We start from the raw sequence: 24,789 nt of genomic DNA, 5'->3' as shown, positions 1-24,789 counted from the left end.
TAAATCTCTCCGCGGTGGTCATTATAATAAATGCTGTTAAAATATGAGTCACCGTACCGTGGCTATACAGCTGTATCAACTAGAATTTAGCAATGATAAAAAAATAGTATTGCTTCCACGAAGTAAAGGTGCAAGTTTGCATTTTTAGAATTTAAAAGCACATATTCAGTTTACATTTAGCATTTTCATATATTTCTGTACAGACATAGACTACTAACCCATGAATAAAACAATAATCACGGCACATATTCAGGAATCTAGGGACAAGAGCATGTGTTATAGTGTTTGATACATTACTAACATATTTACACAGGCTAAGACAGCTTAATCAAATAATAACTTATAGAACATTGAAGTTATAATTACCGCACCAAAGAACAATAAAGAAAGAAACCAGTGGCGCTACATCCTTTACGGTTATCTGTATCTGTTTAGTGATCATTTGTTTTTACTGACACACACCATCGTCTTTTAAGACATGCCGGTTCCCTCGCGATGTTTTCTTTCACCGTACGAGTGTTAAGTGATTAAAAATAAATAATTAAAGATTAAGTTATAGAAAGCTACAATATCTTTCACTGCCCTATATTGAGTCATTGACGAATCGGACATAAACTTTCTAACAGCTCCATATAATTTTATATTTAATTCGTAAATCGAAATTTATTTAAAAATGTGAATCCAAATACAATTGTCTATTTCCAGAAAGACATTCAGGTGTTTGATAACAATGATAAGCATGTTTTTGTCCATCAACCTCTCAATCAAATGCTGATACTGTCATGTCAATTCGTCAATTTAATGTGAATATCTCGAAGAAAATTGTTATAAAAATATATTATTTGCGGCAAATTCTAGTATATAAATGATAAATTATGTATAATATAATGAATGTAATGTAAAAAAATGATTAATTATTTCCGTAACACATACTGCAACTCTTTTCCGATTACTAAATCCACGCAAGCATGGCAGTTACTGCCTTCTAAAAAAATTATCCATTACACATCCGATCAGATTGTCAGGCGGCGTCTACGACAATGATGTATTATATAAACATGCAGTGAAATTTAACTGGTAACTTTTGTTTCCCAGAGATCGAACTTCAGACAATTTAAACCCACTAGGTCCATTTCTTCAGACAGGCAACATAAAATGAATCAATGGCGCTACCTTTTTAGGTCTGGTCCTCAGACTGAATCTGTTTCTTGATAATTCAATCTAATAGGCAAGTAGTAGACAGCCTCCTGTGCCGGACACACCGTTTGGGTGTAAGGCAAGCCGGTTTCCTCACGATGCTTTCCATACAAAAGAAAGAAAGAAAGTCCATTGGTGCACAGCCGGGAATCGAAACACGACCTCAGGGATGAGAGTCACACGCTGAAGCCAACAACATTGCTCTGGAGACACAGGCACCATAGATAAATAAATAAACTAACGTTCTAATCGTTTTGGTATTCATTTTAATTTTGTATAATACAACTTAATATGAGAAACATTGTTTATTTTGTAGCATCCTCTAACATCAATGATACAGTGACCTGTCCGTACAAAGTATTCTTGCCAATTCATTAAAACTTTTCTCATGTCTGCCTGTTTATTTGGTAATGGGTGGCAACACTGGCGAAAATGATCTAACTTAGATTGCAACACCATAACCGAGGATTGGCTTTTTTATATTGCATTGTTTTTAAGTAACCTTTAGCCAGGTTATGCAAATCATTCATTAAAATTACATTTATCGAGTGTTATTTGTAATAGTGTTTTAACGTGAAATCTCTTAAACTTAATATAAAACACATATTTATAACAATTACATATGACATATGCCTGTCAGATAGTATGTAGAATTCTACTAGTAAAAGTATTTTCTTAATTGGTCTAATTTTACTAGAGATTACTGCCAACAAACAAGCATAAACAATATTATTATATTAGTCTAGAGATAATCTTTGTTTTACATAAATATTTAAATATAACTTCTTTAAATACAAGGCAATTTATTTACTTATTTCAATATTTCGAGTGGTTTTCAGCAATTAACGTCAGTTATCGCTAATTTGACATATCGTCTAAAAATGTTTTTTAAAATATTTCAAAGGCATGTTTCTTATAATTTCTAATAGATCTTGGCTTTGTTAGGACACTTTGAATTCGTATTAATTTGCCAACGGTCATCGTGGCGCCATCTATTGTCAGTTTGTAGAAACACGCATTAGCATTATTTTTAGTTTTCTACTCAATATCGTAAGTAATTTGATACATTTTTTAATTTAATTTAATCACCTTAATTTTAAAGTCTTTATTTTAATTTGTTTTAACTAAGACACTAATAAAAATTTAATTAAGAAAATTATATAAGTACTATCTATATTTCGAAACATTATTTAAAATTATTTCATATAAATATTTACATAATATAGTTTTATATAATATAAATTTGGTGTTATAATTTTTTTAACTTAATTTTTGTTTTTAAATTAAAGTCAATCCTCTAGCCTTACATTGTCAACGAGGAACACATTTGCTAAAAACTTTTAAACCTTTAAAATTCAGATGCATATGCTGATTTTATTATTCTATTGAGAAATGTATTCTAAAAGCAAACCGAATTCGATTTTCAAAATAGTTCACTACTTTCTGTATGCACCAAGATGTGGCAAAGCGCTAGGTCGCATTGCTTAAAATGCAAAATAACATTCTCGAGTTACACGATGGCAACGGCGGTCAGCCTCGTATGTTTTTATTTATCATGTTTAATTAAGCGAATCGTGGCTCGATAGCCATTGTCCGACTTACCTGTTCAACGATTTAAATCTCTCCCCGACCGGTTACACCGGCTGTCCACCTTTTATTTTTAATAATTTATTTACTTCAATATACCACAACACAGATCAAGGCAAAACCTTTGTATACCTCTTAATAACACGAGTACAAATCTTTTCAAAGTTTATAATTATGTTAAAATTTAATTATTTATATTGGCATTTATTATTTATAGGTCATGCTTGGATATAATCTGTAAAAATAGGTTTTTGCATTCTGTTCTGTTTTTAAAATATTTTCGCGAAGGATGCGTGATAAAAATCGCATTTCGCGGCACACGTTTGTCATCAAACGCTTCGCGCGCGTTTGCTGTCAGTTGTATACGTCAGTTTACCGGAGGCGGGACGCCAACAAACGACTCGACAAACTTCGTAGTTACTCGGCGCATTTCGTAGTGTCTCCCTCTTGCAGCTGTAAAGCGAGCTGAGTCACACGTTGCTCCAGATAGAAAATTGTTTTTTATACATTACAATCGTGAAATAACCCATGGTGAGTGTTATATTTATTTTTGTGTAATTTAAATGTTTTAAAATAATTGAATATCGTGTTATAATCGTATTCAGTGGAAAAAAACGAATACTAACCTCAAATTCCATTCCGTTCTACAGACGCATTAAGTTGATCAATCATCGTCAACAGATGGCGCTGTATTGCATACACAATTTATAATATTAAATCAACTTGAAAGTAAAGACATACGTAACGTTATTATAACGACATTATAATACATAGAGAAAATATTATTACACATTTTTTAAATTATCAACCAGTTCTAAACAAACCACAACAAATTCAAATCTCATACAATATTGTCCTGCAAAAAAATCACAAGATAAATTTCTTCGAATGGCAGTTGTTTTTTGTTTCAGAGCATTATGCAACTGCCATAAATCTGTCAAAGAGACGCGTCTAATCTCGCCTTTATGACGAGTGATGCATGGCTGCCATTGTCTAAGGACGTCGTAAATTTTATTTTTTAAACATTACTCTTACAAATATCATAATAGGAGCTTTCTATTCATGTATCGAGTTACACCAGGTTGCGTGATCAAATTAAAATTATTCTTTTAGCTGGAATTTGACATGACATTTATGTGTGACAGATTTATCAATTACCTTCTCAGTAATTCATCTTTATAATCCTTGTTACAATGCAGAAGTAATAACTATAATGCTGATTATTATACTATAATAACGGATAAAGTTCGCCATCCAACAACACACTGGTGTTTGAGAAGAACAACCAAAAAACTCCCTTTTACTGATTATTAATTCTTTATTAAAATATATTTATTAAAATGTATTAGGGCAAAATTCACCCAATAATTTCATATCAATCATAAGTGTTTGGTTATTGGCTATAAATGTAGATTATCTATTGTACTGTCCAATGCAAAACAATTAAAATAATGGACATGGAAAACAAAGGGGCGTCAGTCGTAAATTTTTGAAAATTAAACAAAATACACGTTATAGCTATAATAATTAATAATAAATCAGCCATGCTAATCCCGTGACGTCACAGGACAAAATAATGCTTCCGCTTTTATTTATATTATTTTATACAAATTTATGGCCTTGGAGACCGCCTTCCGTAATAAAGGCTCCTGGAAACAGGTTTCAAATTATAAGATAGTTCATGTTTAATTATTTTATTCATAACAAAATAATTTTTATAGTAAACTATTAAAAACTATATTATTCACAAATGTTTCTATATCTTTCAGAGTATATATGTATATTTTTAAAAGTGCCGTTTAAGGATTATGCAAACACTATAGGGGAGAGAGATCCACATGTTTGATTTTCCTGTTTGGTGATTACGTCAACAATACTTATTTACTTTTTTACACATATTACCCACACATTGTCTATGCTTTTTCTAGGATTCTCAAGCGAATAAAATTATTTTTGACAGCTTTCATTACTTGAGCTGACAAGAGGAGTATAAGGAGGGGAGAGGAAAATTTTAGTAAATCTGCTTACGAAATACTCATAATTTTTATTTTGTTATCTTAACAAATGTTTAATTTGAACAAACATTACTATCATCTTCTATACTTTATTCAACCACATCTAAGAATATAAAGTCCGTACATACACAATTTTTACATGATATTAATTACTTACTAATCAATTTTTGATAACTGAACGCATTCAGTTTAGCCAAGCCTTAACGGTGTCAGAGTGAAAACTCAGAAATGAATTATGTACCGATGTAATGGGCTGGAATACGGAAAGGTCGCTCGTGATATTCAGACAGATGCGCTCTTCGATTTTAATCATTATGTTTTTCTGCTGCACTTATAATAAAAATATACCATAGAATGATAGTTTCTATTTACACAGAACTCAAAGTATAAAGCCATATACAAAGCGAAGAAATAAGGGTGAAAGTCAAGTACATATAGTTCGTTTAAGCATTTTTTTTGCTTAAATACTTATATATTTTAAGTGACTTATTTGAAATACGAACGTAAAAATTCCACAAATGTACTTGTACACAGATTATCAAAATAAAACAATGTTTTGTTCATGAAGGAGTTTTCATTATTTTTGTTGAGAGATTCACAATGGTAGATATCGACACCCTCGTCTTCACTCTATGGAAATATGTCATTTATCTGTTTGTGCGATTATTTTCTCACGTTATTAATACTTTACCTTTTATTACATTGCATTAATAAGTTACAAACCCTATCGAGGTGAATTCTGTTTTTTAATTGTACACAATATTCTATTTATTTATTGAAACAATTTTATAGTGAATTTAAATAGTATTACATTATTTAAAAAATATTTTCTAGTAAAAAAATAAAAACGTAACTACGAGCAAACATTTCATAATTCGTTGCTTTATGTATCTTATATTTATTTGTTCAAAGATGTATGTATAAAATTATTTTTGTGATCTTTTTCCCAAGGCTCTGTCTGATAATATCATAAAATCAACATGGCGCCAATACATATAATTTTGACCTTTTGACCGTACATTCTACAACTAGTTTAGCGTCCGCTGTGTCTCTTTAATATTCATTACAACTTTATAAGTTAATGATGGAATACACTTTATAATTTGTATTTTATAACAGTTGCCTTTAAATGTATTCTATTTGATTATCTTTATATGAAGTCCCACAAAAATATGCTTTGTTTTTAAATGTGACTCATACATTGGAAGAACATTCATCAATTTTCTGATAAGAATACATACCATTAAAATAGACATTCTTCGGTTGAATTAACAGTTAACGGAAACTCAGCCCTTTGGTTTTAAATCGTGAACTTATACCGATCTTTACATAAAACTCAGTGACGCTACAACCTTGTTAGTTCTGGACCTTCTGTATTATGTATCTGTTTGATGATAATTTGTAAATTTAATAGGCAAGTAGGTGATCAGCCTCCTGCGCCTGACACACGATGTCGTCTTAATGGGTAAGGCAAGCCGGTTTCCTTCACAGTGAGAGCGAATGTCATATGCGCAGAGATAGAAAGACCATTGGTGTACAGACGGGGATCAACCGCAGGGATGGGAGACGCACGCTGAAGCCACTATGCCAATGCTGCTCTTATTCAGATCTTTCCTCTAAACGAAAACGTTAAAATAAACGAGTCTGTCGGCAGATACTCGTCAATAATATTACATAACACTATTAATTTACACATGTATCGATACAAAATAAACCTTTTTTATTGAACCCGACATAAATAAGATATGTTATTTTAGCCAATATATCACTTGACAGGTGGTAAACGGATGAAATCCCTCGCCTTTATTACTTTATACATAAGGATTATAATCGTTTTATTCGTAGATGTTAATCAAAGTCCTGAGTTTGAGCCTCGACATGCACAGGATGCTTGCGCAATTAACTTTCGATTAATTATGATCTCGAGTGCATCGATTTGTATCGATTTATTTTGAAAACGTAATAAACAGTTTAATCTTCTTACAATGGAATACCTATACGTGATATTGGCGATTTAAATAATTGTTTATATACTGCAGGTACATTATAATAATAAATTATGTCTATAATTAACAACACAGACTTTGTTATGACTGTAAGGAGGTTTCATTTAGTTAGCTTAAGGTAGGTTGTATACTTTAGCTTTGTTAGGAAATTAATTATGACATCAAATTTTTATGTGAACACAGTAACATCTTCTCGTACAAGACGACTTGTAGAAAATTTTGCGTATTCACACAGCCCATTCAAGCGTGTCCAATTGTTATTATTATTTAAATAATATAAATGTCTTAATAATGAAATGACGTATATAACAAGTTAAAGCTTAGATGATTTAAAATCTTATTACAATTAGCAAACAGCTTATAATAGAAAAATAACATTTATTTCGTAATATTTTTTTGCAGCCTGTATACATTTGACGTTTGATCGGCTTTAGGCACTGTGTTTAGCTGTCACCTTACGTGATTTAGATTTCACATAATCGTTATGATTGTGCTCATTTTATGTCATTTATTTTTCTGTGCCAAAGTCGTGAAATACCTATAATTTGAAACATAAAATCATTTAAATGTACATTAAATATTGTAAGAAATGGGCCGTGTACTAGGTAACAAGGGCTCCGTTACAACCAAAAGCCGGCAACGTATTCGAGGATCCTGGTATAGTTATAAAAAATCTTTTTTTTTTTTCGAAAATTTATATTGCGGGAAATATTCCGACGTTGTCTTGAAGTCTTTTTGTAAGAAGCGAATTAAAATGTACTATCGTTAATTTATCGTCAAGCAATCATTAGGTATCTAATAATTATTTGCTGTTTAATTTATCAGGCCTCCATATGGTTCATAAATTCAGACGTTCCCATTCCTAAGTTAACTAACAACCGACAATTGGCCGTTACTACAGGTGCATTATGATTTACCACCCTCATTTACCTATCACACAATCTTAATGTTTCGCTTATAAAGTTTAAATCATTAGCCCTTAGTATATATATATATGTATATCTATATTAATAATGTTTACAACGCCATCTACAGTCTAGTGGAGAGCACTTATTCCTCAGGGCATCGAGCCCGGCTATATACAAATTTATCTCTTTATGCAATTAATACCCGATTATCTCGTATCAAGAAGGGTTTTAGACCCAAATTCAATGACGCACAAAAATGTGTTCACCTTAAAAATTATAAAATTAAACAGGCGCAATGTATGAAGTGTCGATCCCGGCATTCTCTATATATACGTTTTGAGTGCTTTATAGCAGTATTAGTCAGGGAGACACTAAACTAATTGGATTTGACACGCTGAAGTCATTCTTAAAGGTAAGTCTGAAGTCTGAATCAGGCCTTCAATAAAAATAATGTGTGATCTATCAAATTAATCAAATCGTAAGAAATTTGACATTTGGCATAGAGTATAAAAATATGTTCTGTGTCGAAGCGAGCCTTCGTTGCGTCGGCGTCTGACGCGGCAAAGCGCTAATCGATGCGCGCAGTGCGCTGTCTTCCGACGGCGGCCATTACGCACCTTTATGACCGCCCGGCGCCGCCCGCGCCCCGCGCCCGCTCTAAGGCGAATGACGAATCAATATGCCGCCAACCGACTCAACACTTATTTATTTGACACGATTTATTAGCCGAATGCTTGTAAACTTTTATGCGGCACAGAGGGATGCTTTATGATGGACACGGTAGTGATAAAATTCTATGTTTTCTGCCGTCTACTTTTATTGCGATTGGAAGCAGATGTCTGCCTTTGCTGCGGTATTATTCGTAAATTTTAACGGGGCCTACGTGTCTGTTCTATCGTTTAGGGTGTCTCGATTTTGGACGTGACGGTCATCTGTGGAAATCTTGGGTTTTTGTTGATCCAAACTTTTACTAAGGCTGAGAATTCTTCTATATCTACCAACCAACCAACTTATCTTTTACCAACTTATTATTAAACTCGTTGTAATAAATCAAGAGTAAACAGACTGCTACAGAAGACTATACTTAAATGTATTTTAACTGCAAATCTACTTGATAACAATTTAGTAGAAATAAATACTGTGACGGAAGCATGTAATTTTCACAAATATAGGAAGGAAGGCGCCGTTTCCGGCCTCTTTTGATGGTTTTATGCTAATCGCGGCTATTTGCTTTCTTTTCAGCGACAATTATTCACGGTTGCGACCGCCCTTTAAGAAATTAACGCTAAGATATACATAGAATAAATAAATTTAAGTGACTAATTATAGAGAGAATTCATTGAATTCTATTTCACTCATGACAAATCTAATAAGTAAGAATTTTTAATCATGATTTAACTTTTATATTCGCCGCAGTCTAGAATAATCTAAACTGTATATTACTTTCTGAACTGTTTTACATATGTGTGTATGCAGGATTACTTAAAAAGGCAGAAAATGTTAGAACCAGTTTACCAACTCCAATTTAACTACTTTTTATTTAAAATCTACTTAGTTACAAACGAATGGCACAGGCCACAGTTTCGTATACATAACAGACAGACGACAGGACAAACGAGTGGAGTCTAATTAATTTCAGAATAAAACATCTCCACATCTTTGTTAACTTTTTATGCCAAAATCGCATTCGTGCGGCTGAGTGACGCTTTCAGTTGCTATTTTCAGTGAAATTCTCAATTCAATTGTATCTATTTACATACAGAACAATGCTTTTATGATTTTTGACTAATTCACGCATAGGATTAATACATACTAAATATAGTAAAATAGTGCCTCCATTTTTTAAGAGTAACCGAATGTTGTATTATAAAATTTTAAGGTATTTGTTTTGTATAAAAACAATAATCGATTTTAGTTTAAATTGCATGTATGTAGCGTATATATATAACATATATATAGCGTATAAGTATAACATCTTGGTTGTGTACTTCCTAAAGAATTCTGCTGAAATTGAAACAAACATCCAAATGCATAACAGACAAACAATTCGAGGCTAATCCGACCTTATCGTAAATTGTCACTTTATGACGTGCGGAGCGATGGAGGGGAAGCTAACGGAGTTTTCTAATTTCGCCCCCTGCGCCGCCCGTGCCCCGCTAATTCGTGTAAGCAGTTTCTGAACGCGTAAATGTTCGTACTTCACACGTCAACAAAGCTATCGAGCCGTCGAATAAAGCCTTATCAGCAGCGAATAAAGTCGCTTTTGTTCAACGCTCCCCAAAATGTGTTTGTAAAGGAGTTGCGCAATTTACATACATTTGTTTGTTGGGTTTTTAAATTGTGTATTAGCTGTGCTAATTGCATTTGCTTAAACGTGTCCCTTAAAAAGTTTGATCGTTAGGTGTAATTGTTTATCAGTTGTTTCCACAATTACCTCATAAATATACTAAACAAACTGTGTCAAAAATCAAATCGTTCCTAATATATATATATATATATAAACATACGAAAGGACGCCAAACTTAACCTTCTTTCAACATTTTTAATTTATTTTTCCTTTAGTGCAAGATAAAATTGATAAGTGGGTACCTTGTATTTTAAAATTTTAATCGTTTATAGCTAAGAAGCGCGGGCGCAGCAATTAATACTCTTCATTAAAACGATTCTTCAATTATTAGTTATTACCTTGAAACACCCGCCATATTGTTGAGTATAATAACATGGGAGGCTCTATTGACAAGTATTGATGTTTTTAATCAGATCTTAGGATAGGGCATTAGTATGCGCGCTTGATTTGTAGCCAACCCGTTCATAATTATTGGATTTCGATTTATATATAGTTGAGCTGTCGTGATTTATGTAATTTTTGGGGCCCTCAGGTACGCGATGCGTCATTTCAATACACGGTTAGACACACGATCACATCCATTAGAGTCCCGGGAGATTAGTAATGTCGTATCGAGTAATGAGATGGCGGGAAATATTGGAAATAACGCGAATAATGAAGATGTAATAACGCAGCTGGGACGGCCCACGGTCCCATGTCCCGACGCGGGTTTCCAGCGTGCTCATTCTTATTTTGTCACGTCAACGAAGCCAAATGTGTTTTTGTTCAGAAATATTTGAATAGAAGGCATGTTGGCGTTTTTCAAAAACTTAAACCACAAAAAAAATCAAGAAGAATCTTAAGCCGTCCCTTGTGACTTAAATACATACAATAAGTGGGATTGTTCTATGATCAATGTAACAAAAAAAAATGCTGAAATTAGAAGTAACATAGCCGTTATGTATATTTTTGAATTATTTGGAACTCATGGCGCCATCTATTGCTTCTTATTAATTTCTTTATAATATAACTTTTTCTAACTACAGATATGATACTTAAATTTGAAACAAAAATATGAAAAAGTCTGTAATGTATTAACTTAAGTCATATAAGCATTGTCAATTGTCAAACAAACTTCAATCTCCGTGTGACATCCTTTGAATTGTTTATCTACGTTCTAAAAATAAATACTAGTGCTAGAATTATTTATTTTAACCAAATAAGGACCAATCAACATAAACCAAAACAACCTAAAGATTTAATTAAATCAACTATCTTTGCGTTACCAACATTTTCCCCGAGTAATGCAATGTCGCCGAAATGATGGATTAACGTCACACGAGAATTTCCTTTAAAAACGCAAACAAAGAGCGCGGTAAAATTGCATCCAGCTAATATTCCCTTGCCAATCATCTCGCCGAGTCAATTTTCAATTTTCCCTCTTAATAAGCTAGTCACAGCCTCGCTTGCGAACAAAGACAAGTTTTTGTTTTTTTTATTGCGAGCGTTTGAAACCTATGACATTAATGTTTCATTAATTATAAAATGTTTATTTAATAACTTTTAGTGTCTATTAAAGAGCTTATCTTTTTCGTTATCTTAAAATGTCTGATAAGATCGATATGTGTCGTAATTTTGCGTAGCCTCATATAATTTAAAATGTTTTGCAATATTATCATCGACTTTTTTAAATACCTAAATGATTAAAATTTTATATCTAAATAATAATTAATAACGTCGTAAATTATATTATTATACATATATTAATATAACCAATCAATAATTTTACGTGCTATGACATTAATATGAAAACTCAATCGATTTTCATATAAATTTATCTAGGTTTACGTGAGTAGCTCCCATATTATAATTTTGCTAACGTTCCTTCTTATCAATCGCGCACAAAATATTTTGTTTGGTTATGTTATCTACTACACATTATGAACCATTGTAAATATATTTTGTGTAATATAGTAGTCTTAATGTAAATAATATTCTTATATTTCGTTATAATAGAATAGAGCAGAGTGGCGCAGTGGAAGCGTGCTGGGCCCATAACCCAGAGGTCCGTGGATCGAAACCACGCTCTGCTATAACTTTTTTTATTTATTTATACTATACAGAATGTAACAACCATAAACATTTTCCTATATTGATGTTTTTGAAATAAATCCTTCAACGTTTAATTTTTGAAAGATAATACTATAGTATGAAATATGAATAGTCTTGGTTAAGTACTTGGGCTTAAGGTATTATGCAAGTCAATTATAATTTTAAAATATAAGTAAGTGAAAAGCTTTAAATACTCAGCAATTTAGTATCCATTGTACCATTTAAACCAGTGTGTTCCTTTCTCTGGTGATCTGCTTATGCCTACGAATTAGCAGTAAATAAGTATAGAAATAATCTATGTAATTGCGAAGGGCCGTGACTCGAGAGTTCGAGTTCCAACTCCATTAGCCGGCCGTCGCGAGAGATTTATGTCTAATTGAAATCTTGCAGTTATTGTGCCACTGTCTTGATTTATTCACCACATCGTTGTGATCCCATCAATTTAGACAATTCACAGATTTTATATAACCTTCTTATTAATTTACTCTATATTTACTATTACCCATAATGAAGAAATCATCCGACCACAGCGTCTCCCTAGTGTTTTTTGGTATTTTGCGACCTCTTCAACAATAATCCCTTATTAAACCATAATGAATTATACACCAATATCCTCCTTTGGTATCAAACTATGTATTGCTGATACACTTTACCACGGTCTATTCGGTACATTTCGAGTTATCACTTATATAAAGACACGCGGCCGGGAGACTTTAATATTTAATATAAATATTTTCACGGTGCCGACAGATATTTATAATTATTTCATTATATAAGTATAACAGCGTTAATTGAAATAGCTCGTACACTAATTATAGAGTTAGTTTATTCGTCGTTAATACGATAAACTAAATAACTCTTATAATAATGTAGTACTGAGTCTTTGAAATTTTATTTTCATTGATATATTACATTGGTAATATTTGACGTGCAACGCCGTCAGTATTATTTAAAGTGATGTTTTCACCATACTTTATGTATCATTCTGATGTGGCTAATAGAGTATTATTCGTATTAAAAGTATATTAACATTCAAAATACATGGTACCACTACCAATCTTCGTTGATAGCTAACGGCGATTTCTCAATAGTCAATACACAATGTTGGTAGTTGTCTTATATTCTTCCTAAAGTATTCCCTTTATTACAGTATTTAATTAATCTAGAGTTCCCGACATAAATTTGTTTAATTGTACTTTTTTTGAAGTAATCTTCCCTCTTTTTCTGTCAAAATCTTCCGTCTTTTTCTGTCAAATTGGGTTTACGCTGATACGAAATGGGGTAGATGAGGACTTTTGACAAAACGTTGCAATTAGACCGACTATTTTTTTATGAATAATGGGATTTATCTATCGTTTGTCACCGGACCGTAATCTATATTTGCATATAAGGATCAATCTTGAGATTACTATCTTGAGATATATTTTCTCAACTAGCCTTGTCTATGGAATCAGCCATACTTTTTTTATAGGGAGATCAAACAGGAAACAGGCTCATCTGATGTTAAGTGAAACCGTCGCCTTTGGACACTCGCAAGTGCGTTGCCTTCTGGATAGCAAAGTAATAAAACTAATTTTAAACATCGATAAAAATTTCGAACAAAACTGTCAACTCTTATTGGGACAACTTTATACAAAGACTTGTCTTTATTATTTAATTTTAAAACACATTTTTATATACAACAGGGGGCAAACGGGCAGGAGGCTCACCTGATGTTGTGATACCGCCGCCCATGGACACACAATACCAGAAGATTCGCGAGTGCGTTGCCGGCATTTAAATTATTTTACTTTAGACTAATTATAATGTTTATATGTATCTTTGTTTTGATACCTACAGGTTTAACTCAAATAAAAGACTCGTAAAATCGTTTATGCGTAGTAACAAATAAAGCCCACATAATAACCATAAGTGGGCAAGGCATGAGTTGAATCGTAAAAAGACAAGAGCACATCAATAACACAGAATCTTAATATAACGCATCGAGGTATGCAAAAGGTGCATCCATTCCGCAATAAATCCGTAACCACGCCTAAATCTAATGAGAACTATAATTGATTCCCTCCCTAGCACTGCTGTTACTTGTATGCACCTTGAAACTTATTTTAACAGGAACTGGGGTAGACATACATTCCAAGCACGTAACTGTAACTAGAACGGATAACGCATTTTACAGATATTGCAATGTAATCAAACAATTGAAGAGTGTTTTGGCACGTCTTTTTATTTTAAATTGACACGAAATTGATAAGGACGCAATAAATATGGAAGTACACGAGTACATAGCAGTGATAGCTATAGTATTATAACGGGTGATAACAAGTTATGGTTTATATTTTGTAAAAGCATGGAATTTATCCAAGTCGTCCTGTTTTAATGTAACAGGAGGCAAACGGGGCTGAGGCTCAGCTGATGTTAAGTTATACCGCTTCCCATGGACACTTACATTGGCAGAAGGCTCGCAGGTGCGTTGCCGGCCCTTTAAGAATTGGTACGCCCTTTTTTACCTCAAGTATCCTATTTTAGAGGTGAAAATATGATTTAAGTATTCTTTTAACCATGCATTTACTTACAATTCCTTTGATATTCACGACATCTATCATTTATATTATTAATAGTTTTTAGACAACTTAAGCAAGTTTATAAATAAAATTATATGAAATGAAAATATTGGTTATTTCGCTATTTAGGTAATATAACCATTTTATAATGGAAAGGACTTGTTTTAAATGTGACTTGTGACGATCACAAACAAATTTATATGAATTATTCGATTATTTATGTATCTGTATTATCTAACTTGTAAGATTTAATATAGGCTAGTTGGTCAAGTGTAACACATCACTCCCCGGGGAGCGCCTGCTTCATTACCAAGGACTAGCATTCTTTATCACCGCTAAAATAGCTATCAATATTAACGTCACAGTCCGATTTCGGATTTGAAGTTATAATTTTTTTTCATAGACTGCTCATTTGATTCATCATCTCAAATATATTCTTACTTGCCTGCCTTGCCTTCAAAAGTAGATTTCAGACTGATCTCGAATAAGCCAATCGCAAAAGGGGAAAAACAAGTATCTCTATAAATCAAGAATCGCGCAAAACGTCCAGGTAACTTATCTTAAAAATTGATACCAATAAATTAGGTGCCGCGCGAAGATTAAGTATTCTGTTTTACCAATCAACCGGAGCTTCGCCTTAATGCAGGAGATCTGTATCTGTTACAAGTATATTACACACACAATGCATTGAAAAAGCTGCCTATCCGTCATTGGTTTATGTGTACAGCCATCATTATTCTACGTCACTGGCCGAGAGAGGAATCATTATAGCGGCCAATCAGGGCCCGTCGCGCGCGCACCCCGTCGTGTTCTTTATGCCACGCATACGCGGGAATATATCAACAATTCAAAAGGGTTTACGTATCTTGAATTCGTCATCGTTAGACTGGCTCTCCCAATAAATAATAGGTATGTCGGTTGAAATGGACCTTTTTTGAAATGTGTCTGCATCGCTGCTGGAACGGGGATTTGATGTTATGTCTCTTTCAAGTTTTTTCTATTTATTCATTTTGCTTTCATTGGACATTTGTTTAACAAGTTTTACATAGAACCGTCTTCTTGACTGGAAAAAGATGTCGTAACCAACCTAGGTTATTAATTTAGGAGGTTACTTAAAATTACGCAAAGCAAATCACAACTATCCCTAACATTATCTTAAGTGCATATGTGTGTAAAGAAATAATTATATTTCTTTTAGATTGTTAATTGTATGTCAATTGTCAAAACTGACGTTCTATTCAATGGTAATATTGAGCTTTTCACTTGAATTTTTACTTTAAGTTTTTTAGATCTAGTATTTTTTAAATTGTTTTAATTAATAACAAAATCTAAATGTTATTTCTATAAACAATATTACGCAATAATATATTTAGTTTTTTGTTGATTATTAGTTTTAAGATTTTTTCAGCAACACAATGGAATTTCATTTATAATAAGTGTCATAAAGTACTGTTTTTATGTTAAGTTATCTATAACGATATCTAAAAATGCAAAAAAAAATTATTATCAGAAATATAATAAAACTCGTGACGTTAAATATTATATTAAAAGTTAAATAAATCGGGTCATGCATAGGGTGATGTCCGCTCACGGTTGCATTGTTTCGCGTCACCCACGGCTCCTCGGTCGAAGCTGAAGGTGACGGGTGGGTCGATCGATTGCGACGTCGTTATTAGGACGACAGCCTTTGACGACGAGCTATCAACGCTCCGTGGATGGCTTTGTTTGGAATATTCAATAATTCTGTTTAGAATTTAAATAAAAATGTTATAGAACCTCGGAGATAGTTGGATCACGTTTGGTTCGACTTTTAATACAAAATTTATGTGAATTTTAATTTTTTATATTTTATAATTAAGAAGTTATAAGAAAAAACATTGTCTTAAATGATATTTTACGAAAAATGGGATTATTTTGTCTTTCAGATGTCAATTGTATGAATGTTCGGTGTTATAAAATTCCTAAGTGAAAAGTATTCCTATTTAGGTAATACAACCTTATTTGTGAATGATGCATTTCCCTATTTTTTATTGATCCATCCAGTAGGACCAAGCCGTTATATTTTTATTTTGACAATTATGTTAAACTTCCAACTTGGCTATAATTACAAGCTTCCAAGAACGCTGTTGTGACAATAATAATGACAAAAACAAGACGGCTAGGTCATTTGTCATTCCGTCATTTGTCAGCTGTTTGTCAACCACAATGGTGTCAGGCGGCGCGATTGACACGCGTCACAAAGGTCACCGCACAGTCAACCACCCCAGTAGTGATCATTTTCTATTGTCCATTCTATGAAAAGTATCCATCTGATAATGTTGTACACGAATGAATTGGCATTTTCAAGTAATGTTCTAAGTATTATATAAGTAACTAGTATTATTCTAAACAGCGGAATTTCTATTTCTGTTTCATAATTATTTGTCAATCTAATCGGTAAGTAGGTGATCAGCCTCCTGTGCCTGACACACGGCGACGACTTTTTGGGTCTAAGGCAAGCCGGTTTCCTCACGATTCGAGCGTATGTCTAATGAACACATAGATAGAAAGTCATTGGTGCATAGCCGGGGATCGAACCTACACTAGGCCAACATTGCGATAATAAACTGCAATTTTTATCTGTGTTTGTTGAAAACCTATTTAATTCTCTTTACGACAATTTTCTTGCGTAAATCACGTGATTTGCTTTGTTCATCGCGTTATGATTTGTTTTTTTCTGTTCTAAGGATAGTTTCCACATTATCATATATTGTATATTTATACAACACAAGACAACAATCATTCTGAACATGTACGTATATATGTGGCCACAGTAGAAAATAATTCAAACTACATAATTTTATTTATGTAAACATAACAAACAAATATATACTGTTTTCTCTACATAGTAATAATAAAAATAATTAAACAAATTTAAAATGTTAGGTCCCTGGCTGGTGGCTGGTGTACCTTTAACGCTAGCAGCATTTCCTCGCTGTATACTTATTCGGTGAATGAGGTATGCACCAGCTATCTACCAGGAGTCACGCGTACTATCTACCAGGCGCCAACTTAACTCTTTATTTAGCGCCTGTGCACTTGATCCCAGCGGCCCAAGAGTCTCCACTCCAAAGGGAATAAAATCGATGTTGGAGAAAAGACTCTAATATTATTGTATACGCGCGTCATCACGTCAAAATGTCCGAAGACCAAGTTTAACGTTTATAGTTTATTATATAATTTTATAACAATTTGCCTACGCCCCTACGATATTACAACGATGCGGGTATTCCTTTAACGGTAGATAGGCAATTCCATTTCATAACAGACAATATTTCTAGAAATAGCAAAGTGATTTATAGCTGAAACTAATGTCATATTGCAGCAATTGCCTTCGTTTGCCGACCTAGTTGTCAGCAAATAATAATCAAATTCTTTCATAACTCACTCCGATTTAAAGTTAATAGTGTGATAGATAGCCTTATGCAAATACTGGGTTATATCGAAACAAAGTTGTGCAGTAATGAGGAGCTCGACAGTTGCGAGTCGGGACATTATTGTACATCACGAAATGGTACGAACTAACACTTTGTCCTAGTTACCAACCTTCTTGAAATATTCATCCATTTCTTGGATCGTATCAATTATGATAAGACATTATTGTTTTCAGATGCTGTCTCCTCACGATGATGATGACGACAACCACTTGTGTATCAAATGCAACGCAACTATCGTGGGGCTGGACAATTATGTTAAGCATCGAAAACACCGATGTAGAAAGTTGAAAAATGTTGAAAAATCTGTCCCTATCGACCCCTTAGAACCCTCATACAGTCTCGGGGCAGATGTTTTCTTCCAATCCTTAGAGCTACAGAGTAGTGTTAAAAAGTCTTCCTCATTATCAAGACTTACTCCACCAACGCCGATCTACAAAACTAGTTCAGATCGAAAACACACGCATACGATCCCATCAACGTCACGGGATATTCCGAGAATGAGCCCTTTAGAGAATAACTTGAGAGGAGAAGATTGGATTGGTGGTCACAGCTTAAAACTTGAAACGAGTGAAGATAATCAAATGAAACTCATTAAAGCAGTCGCAAGGATAAGTGGAGCAGCGAAGAAGGATGTTACTACCCCTACCTATAACCTCAATGCATACAATGATTTTAAAGATGATCTAGACGAATCAGATGATTCTGAGGATGAGGATGAAGAAGTAACTGCTCATGTAGAAAAATGGAAGCCACCACCGAATTATACAGGAGGTAAATGGCGCCCTGCATCACCCGATCACGATGAATGGGAACCTTTGAATATTGATACTCACGAACGCGACGAAGACTATGACGCGCCACCTCCAGATCACACAAAAGGCAAGTGGGTACCAGGACAAGATAAGACTCAAATAATGCAAACCACGCTTCAATCTAAAGGTTCAGTGCAGTACTGGTGCGGGCCTTGCAACCGTCGTCTTGGTTCTAGAGCTATTTACGATAAGCATCTAATGTCCAATTTACACATGAGAAAAGTGCTTCCAGAACACGAACTAGAATTCGCTGGACATTTGGAGCCCTTTAAAAACGTACCGGAAAAGCGTACTACCCGTTCAGCATTTCTAAATACAGAGTTAAGTCCCATGAAAAAACAAAAGCTGTTAGAAACTAAGAACATTTCTAAGAAGAAAAGAAAACGGAAACCCGTATACGTACAGTGCTCGGGCTGTAAATCGCGTGTCAAACTCTACCTCATGGGCAAACACTTGATTTCACACTACCACTTCAGAAAAGCTACTGATACAAAAAGTGAGGATTATAAACTACTCATTTTAAATAATATGGAAGCTATAGTTCACCAATCACCGTTTCAGTGCAGTCCCTGCAAGTTTTACACGAATTGGCTTTCAAATTTCATGCAACATTGGGATTCTGCAGAACACCAGCAAAATGTAGAGTCTATGAATGGGAGATTTTGGTGTTCATTCTGTAAATTTGAGTGCGAGGCATCTCAAAATATGCTGGAACACTTATCAAGTTCAGAACATGCTGAGGTTGTGTCTGTCATTAATAGATCTATGCCTATTATCATACGAAAAAAGACTGTCATCAAATGTGAAACTTGCTCAAAGGAATTCCGTTATAATATAGAAGTGAAACAACACTGCGATAAAACAGGGCATATGGTTCCACCTTCCGCAGGTGATATGTGCCAAGAGCTTCATAATTGTCAGCACTGTAAGAAGAAATTCAAGTCTTCTATTACCCTTTGCTCTCATTTAAAGTCAGAACATAAAGCTCAAGTCTTTTTCTGCATTGTTTGCTCGAAAGTCTTTGATTCGTCTTCCGAAGCCAAGCAACATCGCCAAACCTCTGAACATAGAGTGAGGACTAAGGAAAAGCTAATAGCTCGTGGACTGTGCTCAAAGGATTTAAGAAAGAAATGCCCGTACTGCCCGGGAAAAGTTCTGCTAAAGAATGTCCTTGAGCTTCGAGATCATGTGAGGTGTGTTCATCCACATATAACGAAAAAGTAAGTAATATAACCCCAATAGAATATTTCAACAAAATTTGTATCGTGAAATTCTTAACCCGTTTTCACAATCAAGTGACATAGAGATTTTTTAAAGAAAAATATAAGAGTTAAATTAAATTTTTGAAAGACATTTTTTTTTAGAATGACATTTATAATAATTGAGTACACTACACACACACTAGGTCAGCTTTGGCTCAAAAACAATAAGACTTATGTTAATTATATCTTCCAGGTGTTCAAAATGCGGCAAAGCTTTTACACTCCCCCAAGAAGTGACTCGTCACATAAGAAGCAACTCTTGTCAGTTTTTAGAGCCAAACTCCGCGAACACAGCCGGCCTCTGGAACTGCAGCCAATGTCTTTTTACCACAGACTCGCAGGCCGAATGCTTCTTCCACGAAGTCCTCCACACTGAACCTATTTATGACGGCAAAGAAATAATAAAATATTCATGTCCATTGTGTAATAAGGTGTTCAGAAAGAAATCCCTGCGTGAGCATTTGAGACAGCATACCTTTGAACGGCCGTTCGCTTGCACCATTTGTGGCGCTAACTTCACACGTCAGAGCAGTCTCAGTAACCATGTTAAGACTAAACATGACAAGAAGGAACAGAATGTACCTAAGACGAAAAACACCTTGGATTTACGTTGCCAAAAATGCAAGAAGAAATGTAATAATGAGTAAGTACTTTTGAAATAATTATATTTTGTGTCAATAAGTGTTACATGACTTTGATATCATGACTTTGTTGTTTCGCTAAATCTCTCTATGCTAAGAAGTTGTACGAGTAATTAATACTCCTAATTGTTTTAGGCTATGTTGCCATATAATGATACATTTATGAATAAGTCTACATATCCACTTATTCTAGGTATAAAAAAAAATATTTTTTAAAAAATATATAGATACGGAGATTCTAAATATGTAAGAGTTAAATTTCGCACATAATAGCACGCCTTTGATACAAAAATAAAAGACAGCTCAACGCGCAGCTATGCGTCTACGCAATTGATGTCAACATCAATAAAGCGCGAACGGCGGATGCAACCGTGTCAACTGTCACACAACTCCCTCACGACTATCGGGAAACATAATTTGACTACTGTGTTTGTCTGACGACGTTTTTATCCGAACAACTATATATCACCGGATGCATATTTAGTGACGATGTACTCGCACGACTAATGAACACTGAGACAGGAGTCCCATTCTAATCAATATCAAACATATACATTGCTTTATGAATACAATTATTTGTCTGACAATCTTAATTGTATCCGCTATGGAGATGTGAATAATGAGATAGACCATACTTAATTTCGGAATCATTTCAATACCAGCAAACTTCAATATCATGAATTAGTATATTCATAAACGTAGTATAAATAATTGTTTGTCTTGTTTATTCTTTTTTATAAGGACAAAATATTCAGTAGATAGATGAGCTACTAGTTTTAAGTCCTCACACGGAAGTTCGTTGCCGTCCGCCCTAACACTTAGGCATATAATTTTATTGAATGCATGTGGTATGAGCAGGTTGATGTGATACGCCAAATGGTGTATTTGCTTTGACAGTCTCATGAGAATCTTCGTTTCTATAAATATCGTTTTGATCTGTCCAGTTGCCCGGTATAATTCCCGTCTTGGCCCCTTTCGCATCTCATTTATAAACGTTATTGTGTCATGTTTACTGAATAAATCTCAATTATAGTTCATTCGCGCACTCATATTGTTGACGTGATTCCTTATGTCATAAATTCTTTGATATAACTGTCATTCAGTGTAAATTATATGGATTTTGTTTGTATACTGCCAAGTGTGTTCTAAATTTATTTTTGTGTCAGGAAACTGGAGTTAAAATAACGACTAGTATTCGATCGATTTTTTTAAATTAAAACTGTATCTCTTGTATATAAATGATGTCCCGTAATCCCAAAACTGAACGAGTACCTAACTGAACTCTTTAAAGAGTACAATTAGACTAATAGGAATATAAGATAGTTTAAGATGAAGTTGGTAGTTTTCTTAGTATAAACTTTAGGAAACAGCTCAGAAGCCGCGTGAATCACCGCAGTGATTATGGCAACTTTAGGAATAAGCGCGGAATGAAAGAGCCATTGAGGGCTGCAAACAGCTCCAGATGACCGAACTTCTGCAATAGCTGATGTGCATATCGCTATATGCGGTTAACTTGCATGCCGCTTTAACGACTTCGTGAATCCCGCTTCATGAATCTAGGATATCTTAGAAAATAAAGTTTTGAACTACAATCCTTTCAATACTATTTATAGTATATCTATCCAGATATGCGTGTGTAATTAAATCTCGACATGACATAGATTCCAAGGAATGCGTATTCCGTACACTTAAGAGAGTCTTCATTGGACACATACTTAAAAATTATTTATTTCTAACTTAATAACATATGCAGGTAAAACAAAAAACCTTATTTTTTTAATATTTCATGGACATTTAATACTGCGCATGAGATGTAATTCTATTTTCATTACGGAAAATATACAATACTTAGAGAGATTTAAGATTCTAGAAAGAGGGACTCTAGTAGTCCCTCTGTTTATTAAAGTACCTACTCTTCTCTTTGTGTCAAACTGCATGATAAGAAATCCATGAGTTAAGAGTGCAATTTACTGGTTTATTTTTAATAAATAAATAAACTATTAATATCCGAACTACACCTATTCGACTTCTAATTTAAAATCTAAATCAGGAAATTCTTTTGGAGGTAAATTGTATAAATCATTCCTGTTTTAGGAATCATTAGGAAAACTTTACCAACGTCTTTAGAAGGTTTCATTAAAAAAGGTACATACAATTTGCCTAACCTTTAATTATAAAATATGAATGTGTATTAGAAAACTATTATTAAGATTTTATGCCAATATATTATATATTATATTATAATTATAATATATACAATATATTAAAAGTACACCTAAAACATACAAATATGAAAATTATCTAAATCAAAGAATATACTGACATTAGGCTTAACATAAATCCTGGTCGGTGAAAAGTTCAACAAAACAGTTAGTCGCATTCCGTAACTGAACATTCCTTGGCGCCTCTCATCGTTCGAAATCATGCATTTTCCTTTGCTAAAATACTGTACAATACATTTATATTATTAACCTTATTAATGTTTTCAATAATAAATAAAACATCCAAACCTTTGCAAGTTGGAATATCAACGTCTACCTACTCATATTTATTAGTTTATTACAATCTATTGACAATATTAGTATTTTCAGAGAAGAACTAAATATTCATACAGCGTCATGCCAAGTTTATCAACTACAGTGTACCGAAGATCAGTGTACTTTCATTGCCAGTACACCCACACAGATGTTCAGGTACGGTTATTTAATCTACAAGTACTGTTTTGAAAGTAATAATAACTACGAATAATAAAAATAATTGCAATTATAACAATTTGTTAATTGATGTTTTAATGCTATCTATGGGGCGATTTCGAAAGCATTTGTGCGAACAAACAACTTAGTTTAGAAATATTAGAGGGCTTGGATATACCTATTAATAATAATACTAGATGGCGCTAAACAATATTTTTTATTAGTATATACTGACACATATATATTATTTTACAGGCATCGAAAGAGCCATGGAATTGCAAAGGCTCATGAATGTTCGGAGTGCGACTTCAAGACAGATCAAATAAGCCATTTGAAAAGGCACTTGGTGACACACAAGGGCCTTAAACCTTATGCCTGTCCACATTGCACCTTCACTTGTGCTAGCTTGGTACTTAGAACATTACTATTTATTATGTAATTACGCTATTTTGTAGTTAATATTATTACTATACAGTCTCGAAGGATGTTAAAAAACAGATTTATAAAAGCACAAGCATCCTAAGTATATTTTATTCGTATCTTTGATATTAAAGTGTTAAAGCATGCTATTATCTTCCTTTTTAGGAAAATCTTCGAAAGCATGTGCTCAAAGGAAAAAAGCATCCAGGGATGTATCTTTATCGGTGCAAGTATTGTGAATACGAAACAAATTTAGCAAATGACCTGCGAACTCATTACATTACAATCCATTCAAGCGCATATAATCTGAAAACTGCTATTGAAGAAGTTAAAAATCAATTGATGTTGAAGAACACATAAAAAATATATGTAGGTAAAATATGTTTATATTTTAATAACTTAGACAATAAATCAATTTTAATAAGTATTTGTATAAATTTATGTTATTTAATATTACGCCATCTAGTGTTATTCTCCTATCATTGTAACTTACTTTTTACAACGCACCATACACATTAACGTACAGTTTTGTTTTGAACAAAGTGCCACCTTCTGGCAATCATCTATTTCTTTTAAAGATGTATTTAATAACATTATTTTCTAAAAGCTAGGATAATAATGAATCTATGATTATGAAAATAAATAAAATAATGATCGTTTTGCAATCATGTAATCCTTTAAAATCCTATTAAGATATAATGTTATGTAGGTGACACTCAACATGCCTCTGATCTGTGGAGTGTCAAGTGTGCACTGTGCAGTGTGGAGGGAAA

The 24,789-nt window shown here is 33.5% G+C and overlaps 1 protein-coding gene and 1 non-coding gene across 2 annotated transcripts; both read left to right on the top strand.

Moving 5' to 3' along the window:
* Positions 1 to 3,246: 3,246 nt before the first annotated feature.
* Positions 3,247 to 24,376, top strand: LOC123720226 (zinc finger protein 287). The gene is made up of 6 exons (XM_045676766.1): positions 3,247 to 3,315; positions 18,362 to 20,220; positions 20,456 to 20,905; positions 23,495 to 23,596; positions 23,852 to 24,005; positions 24,182 to 24,376. The coding sequence occupies exons 1-6, from the start codon at positions 3,313 to 3,315 to the stop codon at positions 24,374 to 24,376; spliced, it is 2,763 nt and encodes a 920-aa protein (XP_045532722.1). The 5' UTR covers positions 3,247 to 3,312.
* Positions 12,061 to 12,132, top strand: Trnam-cau. The gene has a single exon. It is a non-coding gene; the product is annotated as a tRNA-Met (tRNA).
* Positions 24,377 to 24,789: the final 413 nt, after the last annotated feature.

Source organism: Pieris brassicae, chromosome 2 (assembly GCF_905147105.1).
Source record: "Pieris brassicae chromosome 2, ilPieBrab1.1, whole genome shotgun sequence".
Taxonomy (NCBI): domain Eukaryota; kingdom Metazoa; phylum Arthropoda; class Insecta; order Lepidoptera; family Pieridae; genus Pieris; species Pieris brassicae.
Note: the sequence above shows the minus strand (reverse complement) of the source record. Positions and strands in the feature narration are given on the sequence as shown.

What these genes read in the sequence shown, in the direction of transcription:
- LOC123720226 (XM_045676766.1), top strand. An exon ending in CATCCACATATAACGAAAAA is followed by an intron (nt 20,221 to 20,455) that starts GTAAGTAATATA and finishes TATATCTTCCAG; the next exon opens with GTGTTCAAAATGCGGCAAAG. An exon ending in ACACCCACACAGATGTTCAG is followed by an intron (nt 23,597 to 23,851) that starts GTACGGTTATTT and finishes ATTATTTTACAG; the next exon opens with GCATCGAAAGAGCCATGGAA.